General features: G+C 38.4%; 1 protein-coding gene across 1 annotated transcript; it reads right to left on the bottom strand.

Moving 5' to 3' along the window:
- Positions 1 to 470: 470 nt before the first annotated feature.
- On the bottom strand, positions 471 to 23,090 carry LOC139324393 (vomeronasal type-2 receptor 26-like). Its single transcript, XM_070954105.1, has 8 exons — positions 23,052 to 23,090; positions 19,893 to 20,014; positions 18,583 to 18,726; positions 15,992 to 16,283; positions 14,156 to 15,046; positions 3,809 to 4,024; positions 2,817 to 2,943; positions 471 to 1,372 (listed from the first exon to the last, which is right to left on the bottom strand). The coding sequence occupies exons 1-8, from the start codon at positions 23,088 to 23,090 to the stop codon at positions 471 to 473; spliced, it is 2,733 nt and encodes a 910-aa protein (XP_070810206.1).
- Between the last annotated feature and the right edge of the window lie 896 nt (positions 23,091 to 23,986).

The following is a 23,986-nucleotide window of genomic DNA, read 5'->3' on the forward strand; positions in this document are numbered from 1 at the left end:
TCTTGTATGCATGTTGGAATATTAATGCAGCTACCTGAGATTAAAAAAGGAGAAATAAATAGTTTCAGAGAAGAGAAGAGAAGAGAAGAGAAAAGAAGAGAAGGGAAGGGAAGGGAAGGGAAGGGAAGGGAAGGGAGGAGGGGAGAAGAGAGGAGAGGAGAGGAGAGGAGAGGAGAGGAGAAGAGAAGGGAAGGGAAGGGAAGGGAAGGGAAGGGAGGAGGGGAGGGGAGGGGAGGGGAGAGGAGAGGAGAAGAGAGGAGAAGAGAAGAGAAGAGAAGAGAAGAGAAGAGAAGAGAAGAGAAGAGAAGAGAAGAGAAGGAATTTGGTAATTTTTGAGGGCCTATCTACATCAGTCGTTACTGCAGCAGGAATAAATACATCATCAAGGAAAAATGTTCTTTAAAACTACTTCTCAAAATCACCCTTTATTCCTGAAGGCATGCCCTCATAATGCCCTCATAATCTAACATTTATGTCTTTTTTCGAATAAGCTGTTCTCGATTATTCAGTTCAGGTCTTACCACAATAATATAGCATTTAGGAAAAAAGATGCAACTGAATAACCCAGCGCTGGAGGCCAAGATGGAGAAGATCTCCACAGCCACCATGTATTTTCCTTTGGTGCATAAATAGGTTGGGATGAATGACAACCAAACACTGCAAAACACCAGCATGCTGAAGGTGATGAACTTGGCTTCATTAAAACTGTCTGGCAACTTCCTGGCTAGAAAGGCCACAGTGAAACAGATAATAGTCAGAAAACCCATGTAGCTCAAAATGCAATAAAACATAATAACTGAGCCTTCATTACATATAAGAATGACTTCCTTAATCATTGAGTGCACATCCACATCAGGGAATGGGGGGGAAATTGTCAGCCACAAAACACAGATTCCTGCTTGAAATATGGAGCATGTGAACACAATGGAATAGGCCAGTTTTTTCCCCACCCATTTCCTCATCCTGGATCCTGGTTTGGTCGCCATGAAAGCCAAGACCACTGAAATCGTTTTTGCTAATATGCTAGAAATGGAGACAGAAAAGACGAAACCAAAAGTGGTCTGGCGAAGAAAGCAAGTTGCTTGGTTAGGTCTTCCAATAAACAACAAGGGACAGAGGAAACACAAGAGGAGGGCAATGAGAAGAGTGTAGGTGAGACTCCGATTGTTGGCTTTCACAATGGCCGTATCATGGTGCTTCAGGAAGATGCCTAGTACCAGAAGTGAGATCAGAGATAGTAAAAGTGCTGAGACAGTCGCAGCAATAGCCAAAGGATCTTCAAAAGTGAGAAAGTTTGGAATTTTAGGAAGGCATTGATCCTGGAATTTGTTTGGATAGTGATCCTCTGGACAAATGAGACATATTTCTGCATCTGAAAGCAACAATCATAAATTTACTCAGAAAGAATAACAATTCAAATCTCTGGTGTAACATGCTCACAGAAATCCAGATGTATATTCACATAGAATATAATGCAGCAAAGTATTCTTATATTCAATGGCCCTGAATGTTGCCTTATTATATGTAGGTACAGTTTTTATTTACTTCCTGCCTGGAGTATATGGGCAAGATTGAGATTTGTCTTTCATTCCTTTGCTTTTGAACAAGTTATAGATCCATCTTTCTATATCGTGGTTTAGGAACAAATCCTTTAGATTAGCCAGAAAGTTTCTTCAAATAGTTTTCTAATAGCTCTTGACAACTACTGCTTTTTAAATGTTCATGTAAAATGCCTTGAAATCAGTGGTGGGATTCAGCCAATTCGCACCATTTCAGGACAACCAGTTGTTAATTTTCTGAGCAGTTTGGCAAACTGGTTGTTGGAAGAAATCATTAGGGCAGAGAACCAGTTGTTAAATTACTTGAATCCCACCACTGCTTGAAATGGACAAATAGTTGACAAATACAATCAACCACATTCTTCCAGGACATATCTGCAACTTTACAGAATGAATCTTCACTCAAGTCTTCTTTTAGCTGATAAGATTGCATTTATTACTCTCTCTCCTTATTTTTTCATTCTTGATCCTAAACTATTAAATTCAGTTTCTAGATTATTTTATTCAATTCTTTTCCGGATTAGATGATTGGCTGTTATTAAATGAACTATTATGAAATATTATTTGTGAAGTTCATTTAACCTAAAAAGAGTGATTCTAACAGTCAAATGCCAATGGAGAAATGTTGGAAGATCAACAACTGAGTTCTCTAACTACCGTATTTTTCAAAGTATAAGACACACTCCCCCCCCAAAAAAAGAGGGTGAAAATTTGGGTGCATCTTATACACCAAATGTAGCCCTGCCCACCCGCTGGCTCCCACCCTTTTAAATATTTAGTTACCGTATTTTATGGAATATAAGACGCTCTAGACTATAAGATGCACCTACATTTTTGGGAGAGGAAAATAAGAAAAAAAATCTGCCTCTGCCTCCCAGCAATTTGCCTCCTTGCAGCAAACAGCAGAGGCCTGCGCAGCAATAGGCAATGGCAATCCCTGCAGCCTGAAACAGCTAATCAGGCAGTGCTGAAGCTGAAACTGGCTGTTTGCTGCTTGCTGCAAGGAGGTAAATTGCTGGGAGGCAGAGGCAGATTTTTTTTCTTGTTTTCCTCTCCCAAAAAGGTAGGTGCATCTTATAGTCTGGAGCATCTTATACTCCAAAAAATATGGTAACTAAATATTTATAAAGGAAAAGTTGCATCCCAGATCATTTAATTTTTTTAAAAAATATTTTATATACATACTGAATCTGGAGAACAGTTTCTTACATTTTTTTCCCTGAACCACTTTCTATACCTTTGCATAGTGTATCCTACCCTCTTGGTTTGAGAACATCCCATCTGGACATGGAGCACAATCATAGCAGCAAAATTTCTCTCCCTCCTTCTTTTTCTTACTGTAGCCAGGATGACACTTTTCATTACACAGGGAAACAGGTGGTACCTATCCAAAAATATAGAAATGGTTCTAGTATTAAGGAAATCCCTGGAGGATCCATCTCACATTTGATGCTTCACTCAATGTATTTGGAGGAACCATCTACTATGTGTTTCCAGAATAGGAAACTGTATCTCTTCCATGAAGATTTTCATTCCTACAATGATGGATGTTTCAACTAAGATAGCACAAAATAAAATAACCCACTGATTTAATAATTTTTTCCAGATTGTTAAGACACACATGGACATCTAATTCTTTCCAGTTACTATTACTTACATATGTTTGATTGAAGCAACCCAGTGTGTTTACTCCAAGGGGCTTTTCCAAAAAGCAACTGGAATTTCCTGGAAATGTTTCTCTTCTCCTCCCAAGGAGTTTCCCCAGGATGGGAAGAGAAATGTTTTCAAGGCAAAAAACCAAGGAAGTCCAGCTGTCTTTTGGAAAAGCATCTTTGGGACAACCATGACCTGGGTGATTGAGAATCTCTATGGACATTCAGTGAGTTTACACAATATGATAAATAAAAATCAAAATAAAATTGGTGTTCTGCCTGTTCTAGAACACGGTCATCATATGAGTATGTTTCATGAAATAGGCTATTGCATTAAGTCATTCCGTTGCTTCATCTGTTTGGGCATGATGTACCAATGCAGGAATTAAGTTTGTTAACCCCAGTTTGGAATTTACTATCTTCTGTGTAGTCAGAGAATGAATGTTTCCAGTTCAACTGATTTTCTAGTTTCTTTGTAGGAGGAACTTTCTGTGTGATCAAAAAGGTCTTCTCTGGACCAGGAATCATTGTCCTGATCTACTAGCATCATTGGAAGTGAACATTGTTCTTTCAAAAACATTATTGTTATTTTCTCACCTGAGTGAAATCTCTCTCCCATTCAATTTTATCTTCATCAATAGTAAATCCTTTGTGAGGATCCAATCTTCCAATATGGACCTTGATATAGGAATTATTAGGAAAAGTGACCAAGTTTGTAATATCAAATCCGCCTGCCAATTCTCCATGTTCATTAAATGTGATTTCATCTCCAGCACTATTGTTGAATGAAATCCTCTGAAGAAATGAATGAAGCTGCATAAGAAAGAAAAATAATGTAACAGGCTGTAAAGGATTGCAATGTCTTTTCTCCTGGGGGAGAAAAGATGCCCCCCTGTTTGAAAGGCAAATGACACAACAAGGCAATGATTAAAATAGTAAATGTTAACTTGGATTCTATTCTTTTCTTTAAAACACAAAACTGTATCTCACTTACTTTGGCTATGTCCTGAGGGGAAATTCATTGCAGAAAGCAATTGTGTTCAGAAGAATTAGCAGTAAAAGTGACACCAGCCAGAGCATAGAAAAACCTCAAAGAAGTAGTGCAAGATCAGAAAATGTGGCCCATAGAGTCATGGAGAGTCGGACATGATCAGCGATGGTATTCAGCTGGTTCGGACCAGTTCACCCGCACCGGTAGCAGAAATCGCAGGTGGGCCTGCCTACCCGCCCACCTGCCCTGGCTCTATGCCATCCTATTTAGGTATTTTTTATGGCCAGGCGCATGCATGGAAGGTGCGTGCACCAGCAAAGCAGATGCACGGAAAGCCAGGAGCATGCGTGGATGGGGCACGTGCACTCACATTTGCAAACCAGTAGGGAAAGTCAGTAAATACCACCCGTGGACATGACTGAATGGATAATATCATCAACATCATCATTATTTTCTTTAAATGATTAAGTAATAAATTATGGGAGTGATTTAAGACTTACTCTAATTAGGAAAGTTCAGATGGGAAGGTACGGGCATGAGATTTTTTCTTAATTTAAATATACATCCACACTCTCCCTTTATATGTGATCATACATTTCTACAAACAAGAGTCTCATAGAAAGGATATGAACCTTATCTAAATATTGCACTGAGAAACAGATTTATTCAGACATGGACTGCCACGATGTAAGCATTCTAGAAATATTCCAATTTCAGGAGTTCCAGAAAGAGATTGAATTTTGTCAAATGGACAAATTACCTGGAGAAAATATGGTAGACTTCCCCAGAAATGAAGAACATTGGGAGATCAGGAATGTATCAAAGATATATCCATATGATTGCCTTATTGGTATGACTTAAGCCATGGAATGGAAATTGTCCATTTTTTTCATGGATTAAAGTGCTAGCTGTTATCAACAGACTTCTTCTTGCTTGCTCTTTTATAAAGGTACTTTGACTGTCAGAAAGACAATCTTTGCACATATGTCTCTCTACATCTTAGCTTCCATTGGGGTTCTGTATCAGATCTGCCATCAAACCGCTACAGCCATGCTTCACTTTGCTTTGATGGCTGTCTGCCCTATATTGTTGGGAGGGGAAATGGGAAGATAGGGAAGGGGATGAAAGGAACTAGAGATGCCATCCAGAGATGACAGTTGAAAGATCCAAGGACAAGCCTGGGAATGGAATGCAAAACGCCCATCCAACGAGGCACCAAAATGTGAAACGGTTACCAAAACACCTAATTTGAACCTTATTGGACTGGGAGAAGAAAAACTAACTGGGACAGGGGTCAGCAACCTGTGGCTCTGGAGCCGCATGCGGTTCTTTCATCCCTCTGCTGTGGCTCCCTGTCACTGGTTGGCTCCACAATTGATAGGGCTTTCGGTTAGGACAGGTAAAGGAAAAAGGATGCCATGCTAGGAGGAGACTCTATGGTGGAGGAACCAGATTTCTGGTTGGTTCTAGAATTGAATGGGAGGCTTCTGGTTAGGACCTTTGTGGCTCTCTGAGTGTTTAAGGTTGCCGACCCCTGAACTAGGACTAAATGGAAAATCCTCAGGCCTGGCTTTGCTGTGGTCTAGCTACTTAACTTCAGTAAAAGTATACCTTTCACTACAAATGGAGTTGAGGGTCTTTCCTTCCTGAACACCCAAACTGCAATAGGTCTGACACTTTGCCTTTACAAGCTTTTCATGGAATAATGTATGACTCACTTAGAAACAAGCTAGGGAAAATATGTAAAACCTAATTTTTGGGATTCTTTTTATCCCTTTAACAATAGCTCAACTTTTGGTCATGTGAGCTAGAAGGAAAATCTTGGAGAGCATAAAATAGAACTCTTGGCCACATTCTTAGCTGCTATCTGATATTTTCACTGATATGATACTTGATACACACACAAACACACACACACACACACACACACACACACACACACACACACACACACACACAAGAAAGTTTTCACGGGTATATATGTGTGTACAGTTAAAAGGGTAGTAGCGACGTTTTGACGAAATCGCATTCGTCATCTTCTTCACCAAACCGAGAACTTCAGCCAGAAGATGACAAATGTGATTTTGTTGAAACGTCGCTACTACCCTTTTAAGGATATGTTTACAATTATACGGGAAGAAACCCGAGATATTAACTGTACACACATACACACACACACACACACACACACACACACACACACACACATATTAGGGGCTGGATTGGGCCCATTTTCAAAAATCTTTTTTCTTTTGCTGGTTTATCCCCTCCACATGAAATCAGTTGTGTTTTCAGAGAGTGATCCTCCTGCTGGGCAATTAGATAGAATCCTTATTCTCCATTGTATCATATTTCTTCCCAGCATACTCGATTGGAAAAATATATGAAAATATTTCCCCATTTTCTTCTATAAAGGTGTTGGTTAATGATTACTTGAGGCATTATAGTTCACCACAGAATTATTAACCATTTTTTAGTCCTATTTAAAATCTTCCCAATAAAAACACAGTTCCTCAATCTATGCAATAAAAACCATTCAATGCATTAAACAATTGGTATACCTGTATTGTTAATATAAAGTGTGCTTTGGTTTCTAGAAATAATCAATGATATCCTAATCAGTGATTGATTTGTTGATCCAAGTATAAAAGAAAGTAAAGACTTTCTCAAGTTGAGACCAGCACACAATGAAAAGGACTAGGGGTGACATGATACTAGCGTTCCATTATCTAGGGGGCTGCCAAGATTTCTGTTGCAATATTTTCAGGATCAGACTCAATAATGATAATAAGAGTTAGAGGTTTAAATATATTTCTCTTTAATTATAACAGGCATTCTATATTCACTGAATATTCACAGATAGAAACGAGGAAAATGGTGAAGGTGGCTCCTTATATATACAAGGGGTGGAGCCAAGAATGGGAGTGGTGAATTATGAATACATTAGGAACCAAAGAATAAGTTAACCCCCGATGTCCCATATATACATTATTTACACATTAGGGAATAAGGCATTTACATCTCACAAATCCCCCTCTAAATGCCGGTTCGCTATACAACACCAATTACATTCAGATTCAGGACAATATAAGACATATAATTTTGATGTTAAATATTTGTGCTGTTTAGAAGGTAAAGGCTTCGTCAATATGTCAGCTAATTGTTCAGAGGTATCACAATGCACTGCTTTGATAAATCCATCTTGAGACAATTGTCTCACATGCTTAAATTTTATATCTATATGCCTGGACCTTTGTCCAATGGCATCGGATCTGGATATTTCAATGGCTGCTTTATTATCTTCATGCATAACAAAAGGCAAAGCAGGTTTTTTCCAAACATCTGAAATCAAATCATTAAACCATACAAGGTTATTTGCAGCTTTGGACAAACAAACATATTCCGCTTCTGTGGTCGAAGTGGCTACCAGTTCTTGTTTACCAGTGTACCAGTAAACTGGACAGTCATTTAATAGAAAAATATAACCAGAAGTGCTCTTTCTGCATGATATATCTCCAGCCCAATCCGCATCTGCGTAACATGTAAGTTTTGGTTCTTTATCATTACTAGGTTCTAATACTAAGCAAAAGTCTAATGTACTTTTCAGATATCTTAGAATTCTTTTGACCGCTTCCCAATGATACATTGTTGGTTTGCTAACATATCTTGACAATAAATTGAGTGGTAATGCAATATCTGGCCTGGTCCAATTAGATATATAAAGAAGTGAACCTATGACTGATCTATAAAATGTATTATCCTTGAATTCAGGGGAAGATTCATCAGTGTTTCTAAGGAAATCAGTTTGCATAGGAGTGTCACAGGGTTTGGCATTGTTTAAATTGCATTTGTTCAGAAGTTCAATGATTTTATCTTTCTGAGTAAGTTTGAATCCCCTTCTAGTTTTGTTAATTTGTACACCAAGGTATTTGTTTACTTTACCTAGAGATTTCAACGAGAAATGTTCGTTTAGCTTATTTACAAAGGTTTCTCTTCTCTCCTTGTGTTTTCCTATATATAAAATATCATCTACATAAATTAACACAAATTCAATGTGATCATCACTCTTTTTTACAAAGAAACAGTTATCAGCAGTGGTAGCGTTGAAATCCATGGTCTTAAGTACTTTTACCAAGCAATCGTACCATCTTTTGCCAGATTGCTTTAATCCGTATAGACTCTTGTTCAATAGCCAAATTTCATTCTTATTAGTGTATTGACTGTGTGGTGCTCTTACATATATTTCCTTATCTAGTTTTGCGTGTAAATACGCAGTCTGTATGTCATATTGAAATACATCAAGATTGAGTGCAGATGCCACTACTAGAGCTGTTTTAACACTCTCTGTTCTCACTGTGGGGGAGTATGTGTCAGTGTAGTCCTCCGGATATTTTTGTGCATAACCTTGTGCAACCAATCTAGCTTTGTATAGAGTATTGCCTCCTTCTAGATTCTTAATTTTATAAATCCACCTGGTACCTATAATCGTTTTATCTTTAGGTGCAATCGCAGGTGTAAACACATTTAATCCTTGCAAACTTTCCATCTCTTTTTTCATAGCTAGTTCCCATTTTTCCTTTTCTTCACGAGGGAGTTTTAATACTTCCTCATATGTATTAGTGTCATTTGTTCACCATCCATATGCATTATGTAATCTCTGTATTTATTTGGTACTTGATTTCTATTGTTTCTAATAGCTCTTTCGGGTTTGCTATGGTTATCATGCAAATATCTTGCTTCCTTTTTTGTTAATGTGTCTGTCTTTATTTTGTGCTGACTATTTGTCCAAGTTTTGGTTTTGTTTTTATTTTTGTTGATATTTTGATTTTCTATTGTCCCTTCCTCACAAGATTTTGTATCTTTGCATTTATTTGGAAATATTTCATTAAGATGTAATTTAGACCAATTGGCCTGTTCATGGAACACAGCTGTTCTGGAGACTATAAATTTGTTATTATTATCAATGAATCTGTACCCTTTGGTGCCAGTTTCATATCCCATAAATCTTAATCTTCTGGATACGTTTTCTCCCTTTCTTCTCAACTGCTTAGGTATGTGTACGTCTGCAGTGACTCCAAATATGTGCATGTGTGCTAATTTGGGTTTCCTATTATACATCACCTCATATGGTGTTTTATTCACAATACTGGACCAGGTTCTATTTTGAGTGTAATTTGAATAATGTAAGGCCTCTGACCAAAATTGTTTGCCTAAACCAGCATCCTCTAATGTGCACCTAATCATGGTTTGTAGTGTGGAATTCTTTCTCTCTGCAATCCCGTTTTGGAACGCAGAAAATGGACTAGACGTGAAATGTAGCATTCCTCTATCCTTTAACCATTGGGAGAATTCTTTAGACATGAATTCACATCCCCTATCTGTCATAATTTGTTTTATTCTGATATTATGTTGTGTTTCTATGCGTTTGTAGAATTCCTTAAATTTCTGAAAGGTTTCATCCTTGTGTTTTAATGTGTAAACAAAACCATAGCGACTGTAATCGTCTACTATTGTTAGGAAGTAACGTTTTCTATAAGTGATTGATGGAGTTAATGGACCAACTAGGTCCATATGTACTAAGTCAAAAATTTTGTTAGTTGATCTGTTGGATTTTTTTGGTCTGGGACTAGTTTTTAGTTTAGTGGATTTACATACTGAGCATTCCAAATAATTTTCACAATTTTTTATTTTGACACCTTCTGCGTGTTCAGTCATTTTTTGTACTACAGGAAAACTTGCATGTCCTAACTTCCTATGCAAGATGTGAGCACACTCATCATGAATTGGTTTACCTATTCTTGGTTTCTTCTCATTGTGTGTATTTGCGTGATCATGAGATATTTTACATTCATCATTGTCACTGTTACTAACATTTTCATCATCTGCCTCAATACAATCTTCCATATTTGAATCAATGTTATGTAACCATCTTTCTTTTGTTATTAGATAGGGTAGGCCTCCTTTAATCATCACAGTGCCTACATTTGTTTTGTCCTTCTCTAAAGTTGCTTTCCCCTTTGAGAAAACTATATTGATGTCAGAATCTCTGCTTAGTTTTATGGCACTTAGTATGTTATGAGGTATTTCTGGAATTAACAATACCCCCTCTATTTTTCCTAGGCCAGGCAAGGTCACATTTCCTCTGCCTAATACTTGAACCTTTTCTTGATTAGCTACCTTTATTACAAATTTATCTTCTGTAAATGAAGACAATATATTTTTGTTATTAGTGGTGTGGTTGGTTGCCCCAGAATCAATAAGCCAATTATTGTTCTCATTTTGTTGTGTTTTAGTGCTGTCTTGTTTATTTAGTCCATTCAGTGAACCAGATTTTCTCTCTTTTGAATTTTCTCTACCCCCTCTACTATCTCTGTAATTTGGTGGGCTTCTATATTTATGTCTATCTGTGGAAGACTGTCTATAATTGTATTTGCTCCTATACTCTGACCTATGTCTCTCCTTTGAGATTTTGGGACAGTCTCTTCTATTGTGTTCCCTGGACCCACAATTATGGCATTTAAAAGCTTCATTGTATTTTTCCTGGAAAGCTACCTTCCTAAAAGATTTGTGTTCTGTGTGATTGCTGGAACGATTTTTTCTTGAATTGTCTTCTGCTATCAATTTGTTAGATAGACTTTCTATGGATAAATATCCTAGATTGATGGTGTCTAAGTGTGACATAAAACTATCCCATGATGAATCAAGTGAATTGATAATAACACTTTTCATTGTTTGATCTGAAATCACTTCCCCCCTCAAATGCAGCTCAGCTCTTATTTTGTTTAGAGATATCAAATGCTCACTTATGGAAACCCCTGGTTTTACTCTGGAAGAAAAGAAATCCTTAGACATTCTTGTAGTGGTAGCTACACTATCGCTGTGAAACAGATTAAACATGCATTGAATTATTTCTGAAACAGTTAGGTTTGGTTTGATGCTATGATACATTGCAGGAGACACGCTAGATATTATTAAGAAAAATGCTCTATGATGTAAACAATCTATTTTTAAAGTCCAAGGTCTTCTTGGAGGACTAGTGATAAAGAATAGTAAATTTTCTTTCATAAAGACAACCTGGAGCTGTTGATACCATTCTTGCAAATTAATGCCATCAACTCTAAGTTTTGGGAAGTCACTGGGTAAGTTTCCCACATTATTTTGTCCATTACTTACAACCTGAGGTAGTCCGTGGTCTCGCAAGTGCAGGAAATTGCAAAACGGCATGGGGATGCTCGCAACGAGTCTGCGCGGTTCTCTGGCCAGTTCAAGTCTTTCCGGACCGTCTACGTAGTTTCGCACATGCGCGTTGCTCATTTCTTCTTTGGCGTCGTCGTGGAAGGTTCTCTCCATTGCAGCTCGCTCGCTCCGCTCCTCTTCAGACGAGTCGGTTTCTGGCTCGGTTTTAGGAGTTTTGATGGCGGCGACTGCTCTTTTCTTTCTTTTGTGTGCGTTGGTACTTGATCCGGTCTGCGGTGTAGGGCGGAATCGACATGGCTCTCTGGGCTCGGGCGTCGTCGCTCTCGAAGTCAGGATGGGAGCGTGCAGGTCTTGAGGTATCGGCTTGTTCTCTAGCTTCTTCGTTGTCGCTTTGGAAATTTTTAATTTTGGCCCAAATGCAGCAAAAAGTGTCTTCATTGCTGATTTTACTTGGGATTTCGTTAATTCGTCTTCGCTTTCTGATTCTGGTTCTTCTGAAGAGTTTGAATCTTCCTTTTCGCTTTCGTTGTCTGATAACGTTTTTCGCGCCATAAATTTTGAACTGAGCATTTTGATTGGCTCTGCTTCGCTCACTTTGGAGGCTTGTTGGAACCAAGATGGCTGCCATTCAAAATTTCGCGCGGGATCACATCTTTTCTTTTTCATAACGACTTTCTCTGTAGTCATATCACTCACAGTTTTTTGGTCTTTGGGTTTCTCTTTAGCAATGTTTTTCTCTCTCGCTGCTCCGCTGTTTTTCAGCATTTCTTGGAGATTCGCGATGAGGCTTTCATCATTCTTCTGGCTTTTTAATAGTTTTAATATCTCTGACCTGAGTTCGTTATTTTCTATTTCGATTTCCTCCTGGTCATTATTTTCATTTATTAGTTCTTCTTCTTCAGTGGTGTATTCTTCGGATTCTCTCGAAATCGCATTTGTGGATTCGTTGATTATTTCTTGTTCAGTTTCTATTTCTTTGCTGTAGGCCCTGGTGTTGGGCCTATCTTTCTTAGACATCTTTAAGTATTTATTGAGTCAATTAACCATCCTCTGCTACCAGCTTGTTGCAATATTTTCAGGATCAGACTCAATAATGATAATAAGAGTTAGAGGTTTAAATATATTTCTCTTTAATTATAACAGGCATTCTATATTCACTGAATATTCACAGATAGAAACGAGGAAAATGGTGAAGGTGGCTCCTTATATATACAAGGGGTGGAGCCAAGAATGGGAGTGGTGAATTATGAATACATTAGGAACCAAAGAATAAGTTAACCCCCGATGTCCCATATATACATTATTTACACATTAGGGAATAAGGCATTTACATCTCACAATTTCCATGTCTAAAATCACTCTTGGAATATTGCATTCAGTTTTGCTTGACACAAAATAAAAAAAGATGTTGAAATTCTGAAAAAAGTGCAGAGAAGAGCAATAAAGATAACGGGACTGAAGGCTAAACTATATGAAGAAAATTTAGAAGAATTTGGGTACATCTAGTCCAATGAAGAGAAGGACTAGGAGTGAGATGATAGCAATCTTCCAATATCAAAGGGAGGTATTTAAGAAGAGATTGGACAACCATTTGGCTCAACCAGAAGGTTTACTGCTTGAACATGAGGTTGGAGAAGACCTCTAAGGCAGTGGTGGGTTTCAAAATTTTTTACTGTGTGGCTTGGTGGGCGTGGCATGGCATGGTTGGTCGGTATGGCTTGGTGGACATGGCAAGGGAAGGATACTGTAAAATCTCCATTCTGACCCCAGTCCAGGGGAATGATATTGTAAAATCTCCATTCCCTCCCCACTCCAGGGGAAGGTTACTGCAAAATCCCTATTTCCTCCCAATCAGCTGGGGCTCAGGAGGCAGAGAATAGATGGGGGCAGGGCCAGTCAGAGGTGGTATTTACTGGTTCTCTGAACTACTCAAAATTTCCGCTACCCGTTCTCCAGAACTGGTCAGAACCTGCTGAAACCCACCTCTGCTCCAAGGTCCTTTCCAACTCTGATATTGTATGCTCGATGTCATTCTGTTATTCACAAATCCATGTAGGCTTCTGATAACACTGTGGAGGTCTTTTGTCTTTCAAAATTCACCTTATAATTTTTGGGACTTCTGGTGATCTCCCAATAAAAGCATGAACTGGATGTGATCCCGCCTAGCATCCAAGAACAGAAAAGGTCAGGTGGATCTTGTCAATATTTTTAAACATTGTGTTTTGCCATTCAAGTGATATTACCATATCTACAGACAAGAATCCTATAGAAAGGAGAGAAATCTTTTCTAAGCTTTGTACTGAGAGACCAATTTATTTACTCATGGATTAACATGATATGAACATTCTAGAAACATCAATTCCAGATGTTCCAGAAAAAGACTGAATTTTGTCAGATGGACAAAATATCTGAGGAAAATATGGTAGACTGCCCCAGAAATGGAGAACTTTGGAAGATCAGTAAGATGTCACGGATACATGTCTATGGTTACTTTATACGTAATCGCTAGCAGACCTTCAATGTCCTTTTCCAACTCTATTGTTCTGTCATTCTGTTATTAACAAGTCCATGCAAGCTTTTGGAAACACCATGGAGGTATTTCATGTTTCAGAATCTATCCTATAACTTTTGAATGTCCAATTAAAGCACCAACTGGATATGACTCCACTTAGCATCGAAGAACAGAAAAGGTCAGCTGGATCTTGCCAGTTTTTAAAAAAGGTTTTTATTGCCTTTTGTCATTGAAGTAATATTACCTGCCATGGTTTTATATTCTGAGGTGACAGTCTGCCTCCGTGTTTCAACGGTCTGTGGTTGATTCTGGTTGAGTACATTGCTTGTAAGGTATGAGCCAATGCATAGACAGAATTATATATACTATAACTATGACCGAGCATGCTCATTTCAAAGTATGGTGCAGGAAGATCCTTTAAGGTTTTCTTTCTATTACATGGTAGAAAGGCGAGACTTAACACATTGATTTTGAAAAGGAAACAGTTGAATGCTTGTGACCAGAATTCATGGATAAAACCATCTTCTTCTTCCCAAAAGGGATTGACAGTCTCAAGAAATTGTTGAAAACCTTGAATTTGCATTGCATGAATGTTGAAAGAAAGAGTTCCATGGAAGATTTGGGGTTTAACATCAATAAACTTTTGAAAGTGAAATAAAGTGAAATCAATTTGGGCTGTAGTAACCCATACCCTTTTTGGACTGTACTTCTCCTTTCCCCAGGGGAATATATATTGCATGGTCTGAGTTGTTTGTATAGCGACTGCCAACCAAATAATGGATGCAGTTTCTCCATGAACAAGGACAACTTTAGCTGTACTTAGCATAAAATTCTTCAAAATGTCCATTCTCTCAAAGATCATTGTACCTATTTCATCAAAAAAATAGATATGTTTTGTCAACCTTACTGAGAAAGCTGGACAGATTCCTTTCTGTAGAAGCATTTGCTCAACTGTCCATAAGAAATACGTTCCACTCTCATCATCTGTAGCCATGAGTCCAAGCCATCTCCATTGGAAATACAGAAGCAATTGGACAAGTCCTTCGTACTGAAGTAATTCACTGGGAACCATGCGGAGAAACGGAGCGGAATGGATCTGATCATTGGATGCTGGTTGAAATGAGCCATATGAAATCTCAAAAAAAAAAAAAAAAAAAAAAAAGTGAAAATTTCAGAGTTCAAACAGGGATTCTAGGTCCCCACCACCACCCCAGGAGTCATTGTTTCATTGATTTATTTAAGCACATATTTTCTTATCCAGAAATGCCATTACAAGCCTGCCAATGAAGACTCTCAGTTATCTGGACAAAAGTGTCTGAAGATTGAATTATGGCAACTAGACAATTTTATTCATTAAAGGTAAAGGTAAAGGTTCCCCTCGTACATATATGCTAGTCGTTCCCGACTCTAGGGGTCGATGCTCATCTCTGTTTCAAAGCTGAAGAGCCAGCACTGTCCAAAGATGTCTCCATGGTCATGTGGCTGACATGACAAACGCCAAAGGTGCACGGAATGTTGTTATCTTCCTACGAAAGGTGATCCCTATTTTCTACTTAATTTTTTTACATGCTTTCGAACTGCTAGGTTGGCAGAAACTGGGACAAGTAATGGGAGCTCACTCCATTTCACAGCACTAGGGATTTTGCACCACTGAACTGCTGACCTTTCGACTGAAAAGCTCAGCGTTTTAGTCACTGAGCCCTTTATTGATTGGCTAGAGTCATTGTGGTGCTCATCCAGTTTTTTACCCTTGCTTTCTTCCTAGGGTTGAGAGTGATTGGCCCAAGGTCATCCAGCTGGCTTCATTTCAAGACAGGATCAGAAATCCTGGCATTAGGTTTCCAACCTGGGGCTTAACCCTTACAACAAACTGGCTCCTAAATATTCAAATTAGTCTGGCCTAATCTAAATCATCTGAATCTAGTGCACACATTTATGAATATGATATTGTAAATAGTGAAATCAGTTCAGCTCTTTTTGTTTTCACCTTATCACATCGCTCCCACCTAAAGGATCATATTAGTGGTAGCATTAATGAAGGTAAAAGATGAATAAAAATGGAGAATTTTTCATGTATTACCTGTGGAATCTTATAAAGATGTAAGATATCTGCCATGCGTGAGGTTGTATCAGAGCCAAATCCCCCAATAACTCCTATTACGTTTTTCTGACTGCCACATTTGTAGTTTGGAATGAACTCTTGTGAAGTGAAGAGCAGGTCCAAAATGGTGTGGTAAGTCATCTTTGAATCAGAGTAGCTGTCAAAGATGTGGAACCCAAGAGTAACATTGGGTAAAATCTTGGGATTGTTATTGATCTCATCAATAGCAAAGACCAAAGCTAGAATATGCTGGTAGAACTTGGTCACCACTCTGGAAATGGAGGACATTTTTGTTAGATGATAGTTTTAAACAGTGCACAAAATCAGTATGTTTAGGGTATACTGATGTAGTTTTGAATGGACAATTGCATATACGTAGTTTTGAATGGAAAATTATATGTGCCTCAGTATACAAAAGGAGCACAATTTAAGTAAAGTTAATCAAATCAAATGAGCCTGGTGGCTCAGCAGACTGATAGCATTGTGATTAACACCAGCTGTCTGCAATTACTGTAAATTCGAATCTCACCAGGCTCAAGGTTGACTCAGCCTTCCATCCTTTCTAAAGTAGGTAAATTGAGGACCCAGTTTGTGGGGGCAATAAGCTTTGTATAAATATACAAAAGTATGAAGGCTATTGCTTAACACATTGTAAGCCGCCCTGAGTCTCTGGAGAAGGGCGGCATATAAATCAAACTTAAAAAAAAAAAATTAGCATCCTCTTTGAAAATGTATTGTGATTATCCTGGAATGAATTCAGTCTTTCATGCCACAACATGAAACATGTTTTGATTAGTTTTTAACCAAAGAAATCTTTGATTTCTCAGAGCTGTTCTCAGTAGGATGGAGTTGCCAAAACAGAATGTTAATTCCACTTTTTTCTTTTTGAAAGCTTGAAAATGGAAAGCAATGGATGAATAAACTTTTAAAGAGTCAGACTACTGATTTTTGTATCTTAGTGTTGATACCCTGAACTGCAGTCATTCAGGGCTTAAACTGGGTTATCCCGATAATTTTGTCAATAATCTTCTCATCGTTCCTATCACCCATCTCCTCCCACTTATGACTGTATGACTGTAACCTTGTTGCTGGTATCCTTAAGATTTATATTGACTGTTTCCCAATGACTATCATTAAGTGTTGTACCTTTTGATTCTTGACAAATGTAACTTCTTTTATGTACTCCGAGAGCATATGCACCAAGACAAATTCCTTGTGTGTCCAATCACACTTGGCCAATAAAGAATTCTATTCTATTCTATTCTATTCTATTCTATTCTATTCTATTCTATTCTATTCTATTCTATTCTATTCTATTCTATTCTATTCATATCTGGCAGAATGGCTAAATCCATTCCTAAGAAATCATTTACACAGGCTCAAATCCGCTCATGTGTATAGAAACTTAAAACAGTGTCTGTTATATGAATATAAGGACTAATAAAATACACATCGAAAGGATATGAATAGTCACTAATAAGAATCAGCATAGGAAAAAATAGAGCAAACAAAACTTGTATTATTGAGGACAACATTTGAACTTATCTCTGAACTTTAGCGAAAGGCCTAATATGAAGAAATTTAAACCCACAATAGGTGGTCCTGATCATTAAACATCTTATTTTATTATGGTTTTCCAATATACTTTATACCTCTTTTTTTCTATTTTCAGATCATGTATTCCTTACAAATTTCAAAATAAGGTGTGTTTTATATCCCTTTATAAATATAATTCTGGCATAATTATGTCTGTTCTTTCATTTTCCCCTTCTATAAATAAGACTCAAAATCTGTGCATTAGAACTGGAAGTCAGGAAGGAGACATTAGGGATCTCTGCAGATTTTGTGTCATTGTGTCCTTTTGGAATAATGTTCTCCTATGTACTAAAGTAGACCACAGCTGGATTTCCAAGTATTCTGTTGATAATATGAGAAGATTCTCCTCACAGTAAAAGCTTGAACATTTCACTTTATTCTCAACAAATTACTGCTGTCTATTTGATACTATCCATCCATCCATCCATCCATCCATCCATCCATCCATCCATCCATCCATCCTTCCATTCATCCATCCTTCCATCCATCCATCCATCCATCCATCCATCCATCCATCCATCCATCCATCCTTCCAGCCATTCTTCCATCCACCAAAATTCTACTGATAATATGAGAAGATTCTCCTCACAGTGAAGCTTGAACATTTCACTTTATTCTCAACAAATCACTGCTGTCTATTTGATACTGTCCATCCATCCATCCATCCATCTATCCATCCATCCATCTATCCATCCTTCCATCCATCCTTCCATCCATCCATCCATCCATCCAGCCATCCTTCCATCCACCAAAATTCTGTTGATAATATGAGAAGATTCTCCTCACAGAGAAGCTTGAACATTTCACTGTATTCTCAACAAACAACTGTTATCTATATCCATCCATCCATCCATCCATCCATCCAACCATCCATCCATCTATCCTTTTAGAATAAAATACTCTGCAAACAATCAAATAAACATGAAAATAATGTATTTTTATAGGCTAGTGTTCACACTGGTATGACCTCTTACATTGGTATGCTAGGTGACTCCTGAGAAGGGTGTTTGTTGAAAAAAATATTGAAGAAAATGTAATGGATATGAGACACTATCCCACCAATGAAGAAATTGCCTGGTTCATACCATTCATGTGGGATATAGAGAGGATCTTGTCCACTGCATGAAAAGGCATGTGAGTTGTTCACCCCATTGAGGAGAAAGAAGAGAAAAAACAGAACCAGCATCACTCCCATTCTGAAGACAATGTTCCCTCTGCACATTAAACCTTCCATTTCTCTTTACTACATTATTGCAACTGTTGGCCAGATTTCAATTTGAGTGACTAGATGACTGACAGCTTTATTTCCCAGAGGACCTTGCATTCTCTCTATCAGAATATCTTGCCTTCAGAAGTTGTGGGTGCTCCATCACTGTAGGCTTTTAAGAAGAGACTGAACAGCCTCCTGTCTGAAATGGTATAGGGTCTCCTGCTTGAGCAGAGGGTTAGACCAAAAGACCTCCAAGGTCCCTTCCAACCCTGATGTTGTATGTTCAATGTTCTTCCTGTCCCTCAAATTACAAAAGCAGGCTTTGAGAATCACCTGAGAATCAATATTTGAAATCCGATTTATTCATTATGAGAGAGAAGCTGGCCAAAGTAACAGAGCCCTCCTATTCTCTTGTCTATTGACAAAATGCCAGGGTGAATATAAAATATTTGATTTAGTTGATTCCTCTTCTAGAAAGCCTTTGGAGGTTTTAGCACTGAGGAATATTATAGTGATGTTGATAGTTAGCATTAGTTGCATAAATTCTGTTGGGACATGAAAACCTTACAGGCTGTTAAATACACTGATGAGTTCTGGAAGTCCAAAATAAACAACTGAAGTAATAAACAATTCAATTAAAGAATGATGGAAGTCAACTGCTTCCCTTTCGCCTTTCAGCTCCCTCCCATATTGGGGTAGACCAGGTGCTTCGATAGAAAAACACTTAATCTCTCCCCTGGCTCAAGCTGATAAAGGGAAGAGAACTTGTGGCTCAGAGGTTAACACAACTGCCTAATATGCAGGCAGCCCAAGTTCGAATCTGAGTAAGGGTATGGCTAGCTGATGACAGATAAATAGCTTGAAATAGATCTATACTAATCTCCCTTTATTTCTTTACCAGCAAATATAAATTTGGTATAAAATGGTTTGTCGTGAATGCGACTGCTTGAGAGCTCCTGGATTGGAGCTGAAAGGCAAAAGGGAAGCAGTATGCTCCCTCCCATATTGGGGTTGACCAGGTGCTTCGATAGAAAAACACTATATACAGTATGTTGCTCCTAGAAGCATTTCCACCTGAAATGTAGAAGGAGCTGGATTAAACCCTCATACTGAAGGACTTCATTTGGGACCATACGATAGAAGGAAGGGAAATGTGATTCGGTAGTGACTTTAGATTCAAAGGTCCCATAAGAAATCTAGGGGAAGAAAAGAATGAAACATGAGAATGAGAAAGGAACACAATGGGAATAGTTAGGTTTATTTTACATACTTTAAACTTTAAAGGAGAATAGTTGTAGCTCAGGGTTGAAATGAAGGGTCCTTGGTGCTTTCTGAGCTTGGTTGTTTTCTTGCAGAGGTTTCATTACCCAAACTAGGTAATATCATCAGTGCCGATGCTTGCTAGCATGATTGTTTGACTGAAACTGATGATGTTCAAATGATGATGTACAGAGCCCACTGTAACAACATTGCCAAAAGGCTCTAAGAGTTGTTAACCTAATCTTGCGTAACTTCTTCTCTGGTAATATTGTACTGCTAACTAGAGCATATAAAACATTTGCTAGACCAATTCTCGAATACAGCTCATCTGTCTGGAACCCGCACTGCATATCGGACATTAACACAATTGAGTGAGTCCGGAGAGACTTCACGAGAAGAGTCCTCTACTCCTCTGCTCACAACAGAATACCTTATGCCACCAGGCTTGAAATTTTGGGCTTAGACAATTTAGAACTATGCCGCCTTCGGTCTGACCTAAGCGTAGTACATAAAATTATCTGCTACAACATTCTACCTGTCAATGACTACTTCAGCTTCAACCACAACAATACATGAGCACACAATAGATACAAACTCAAGATAAACGACTCCAATGGCAGAAAATATGACTTCAGCAACAGAGTGGTCAATGCCTGGAATGCACTACCTGACTCTGTGGTTTCATCCCCAAAAGTGAAATAAGGTGAAATCAGTTTGGGCTGTAATAATTCATACGGTTTTGGACCGTACTTCTCATTTTCCCTTGGAAATATATATTGGATCATCTAAGTTGTTTGTATAGCAAATATTGGAGTTCAAAGAAGGATTTCAGTTTGTTATTTCTCATGAATCATTGGTTCATTGATTGATTTAAACATGTCTTTCCTTATCCAGAAATGTCAATGAAGTGGCCTATACAGAAGGGCGAAATGTTATCAAAAAGGATTTGCGAGAAAAACAAGGAAGATGGGAAGGTGATCTGATTATCTGTACTGAACACTGAATAAATAGATATTGCTGTAATTGGTGACAATAACAACAGTTATGATAATTCCAAAATACTGTATATTCACCAAGGGGCAAGGAATTGTTCTTTAAATAATGTTTGTATTTGGAAACTTTTCAAATAAAAATAAAAATAAAACATAAAAATTAAATTAAACACAAAAAGCAAAAAAGACATAAAAATGAAGTAGTATATTAAAAGTTTCATATTTTATGTTTTCTTTCTTTTTTGGGGGGGGGCTTCAAAAATTATATTTAAAATAATTTTTTATTAGCGTATAAATATTAAAAAAAACATAACATGACATACACACAACAAACATTTATACAACATATAAAGAAAAAAAGATTATGTTTCCTTCTTAAGCATTGTTTCAAAGTGACATTCTGCTTGTTATATATTTCTTCACCTCTTCTTAGTCTAATGATATTTTCTATACCGGTAATATTTCCCCCTAAATTTTTTGTTTATTTCTAATTTTTAACCAATTATACCACTTATTCCATATTTTGTAGTAGTCTGATTCTTCTCTTTCTTGTATTTCTTTGGTTAACCTGTCCATTTCAGCGCATTCTAGAATTTTTTCTATTAAGTCTGTTTCGTTTGGTGTTCTTTCTTGCTTCCAATTTTTTGCATATATTATTCTTGCAGCTGTTAGTATGTGAATTGTGAGATATTTGATATCTTTATCTGGCACCAATTACAGCCTCGAGTAGTAATTATCTACAATTATCTATAGACTTTTAGCTATGCAATTTGGGATGGACACCGTTCGAATGGTGAGGGAGTATGAATGGATTTCCAGAAAAATTGCAGACTACAGGAACCATTAGCACTACTCAGGTGACCCTGAGGACACAGATAAACCTCCAAGTGCCTCAATTACTGTCTAAAAGGATGCAAATGATCAGCTGTCTGTAAGGAATATAAATCCTTCCATTCCCCACCATCCAGTCAGAGCTGAAGCAGTTTCTTGGATGAGAAGTGAAATGTCTTCAAAGAAAAAAAACAAGACAGTCCAGCTGCCTCTTGAACAAGGACCTTTGGTACAGCCTCGAGTCTTTTTGTGTATGACACAACAAGCTTTGCACACCTGGATTGGGGCATTTTTCTGCCATTCTTCCTTGCAAATCCTCGCAAGCTCAGTCAGGTTGGATGGTGACCATTGGTGGACAGTCATTTTCAGGTCCCTCCGGAGATGTTCAATAAAAGGAACTGAACTGAACACACTCAAAACCATAGAAATGGTGGTGGACTTTAGGAGAAACCCTCCCATACTACCACCTCTTACAATACTAGACAACACAGTATCAACAGTAGAGACCTTCAAATTTCTAGGTTCTGCCATATCTCAAGACTTAAAATGGACACCTAACATCAAAAACATCATCAAAAAAGCACAACAAAGAATGTTCTTCCTACGCCAACTCAGAAAGCTCAAACTGCCCAAGGAGCTGCTGATACAGTTCTACAGAGGAATTATTGAGTCTGTCATCTGCACCTCTATAACTGTCTGCATTACTATTAATCTTCTCATCGTCCTATCTCCTCCCACTTATGACTATATGACTGTAACCTTGTTGCTGGTATTCTTACGATTTATATTGACTGTTTCCTAATATGATTTGATTGCTTATTTGTTCCCTATGACTTTCATTAAGTGTTGTACCTTATGATTCTTATGAATGTATCTTTTCTTTTATGTACACTGAGAGTGTATGTACCAAGACAAATTTCTTGTGTGTCCAATCACACTTGGACAATAAAGAATTCTATTCTATTCTATTCTATTCTATTCTATTCTATTCTATTCTATTCTATTCTATTCTATTCTATTCTATTCTATTCTATTCTATTCTATTCTATTCTATTCTTCAAATCAAGGTTCTGGCTGGGCTACTCTAGGACAGCGGTGTCAAATTCAAGGCCTGCGGGCCAGATCTGGTTGCAGGGTGCTTAGATCTGACCTGCAGGGCCTCCCTGGTAACAGCAAAGGACTGACCCATGGTGCCTCTGCCAGTGAAAACAGAGCTCGGGAGAGCTGCATGCCCACTTCCTGAGCTCTGTTTTCAGCTGAAACAGCTTCCTGCAGCACTCTGCCAGCAAAAGTGGAGCTTGGGGGAGGGGCATGCACCCCTCTGAGTTCCGTTTTTGCTGGCAGAGTGCTAAGAAACTACTAGCAAAAGTGGCAGTTGATCACAAGGCAAGGAGGCATTGAGAAATGTTTCCCTTTTGCATTTAAGCATCCAAGAAGAGACAGAAAAGGAGAAAGGGAAAGAGCAAAAAGAAAGAAAAAGAAAGAAAGATGGGAAGGAGGTAGAAAGAAGGGAGAATGAAGAGGGAGGGAAAAAGAAGACAAAGGAAGGAAGGGATGGAGGGCGGGAGGGCGGGAGGAGAATATAATGAGAGGGAGGAAGGGAGGGTGTGAGGGAAGTCTGCATTAGCACTTGGCCATCAGCGACCCTGCTGTTGTGGCCTGCCAGTGGCCTGCACAGATTGTTGCTGATCCCGATGACGAGGAGGCTGGTGTGGTGCTGCGCCAGCAGCCTGTGCAGCCGGTGCTTGAGTTGGACAGCGAGGAGGCTGAAGAAGATGTGGTGCCAGAGGCAGGGATTCAGTCAGGGCCTTCAGAACCTCCAGAGGTCCTTTAAGTGAAGATGATGAAGAGGAGGAGCCTCTTCTCAATGTACGGGCATGCAGAGCTGCCAAAAGGCAGGAGTGGTTCCTCAGGAGGAGGTCTTCTCGAGAGTAAGGCTTGGGGCTAATTGGCCATGCCCTTTAAGAAAGAACACAGCTTGTAACAAGCTGCAGGAAACAACTTTAGTTCGCTAATCATCATGTTGGGATTTCTCTGCAACCTTGCTTCTGGGCTTTCTGCCAGCTCCAGTAAGACTGACTATCT

The sequence above is a fragment of the Pituophis catenifer genome, unplaced genomic scaffold, assembly GCF_029215685.1.
Source record: "Pituophis catenifer annectens isolate HBS135680 unplaced genomic scaffold, rPitCat1.0.hap2 SCAF_15, whole genome shotgun sequence".
Classification (NCBI taxonomy): Eukaryota; Metazoa; Chordata; class Lepidosauria; order Squamata; family Colubridae; genus Pituophis; species Pituophis catenifer.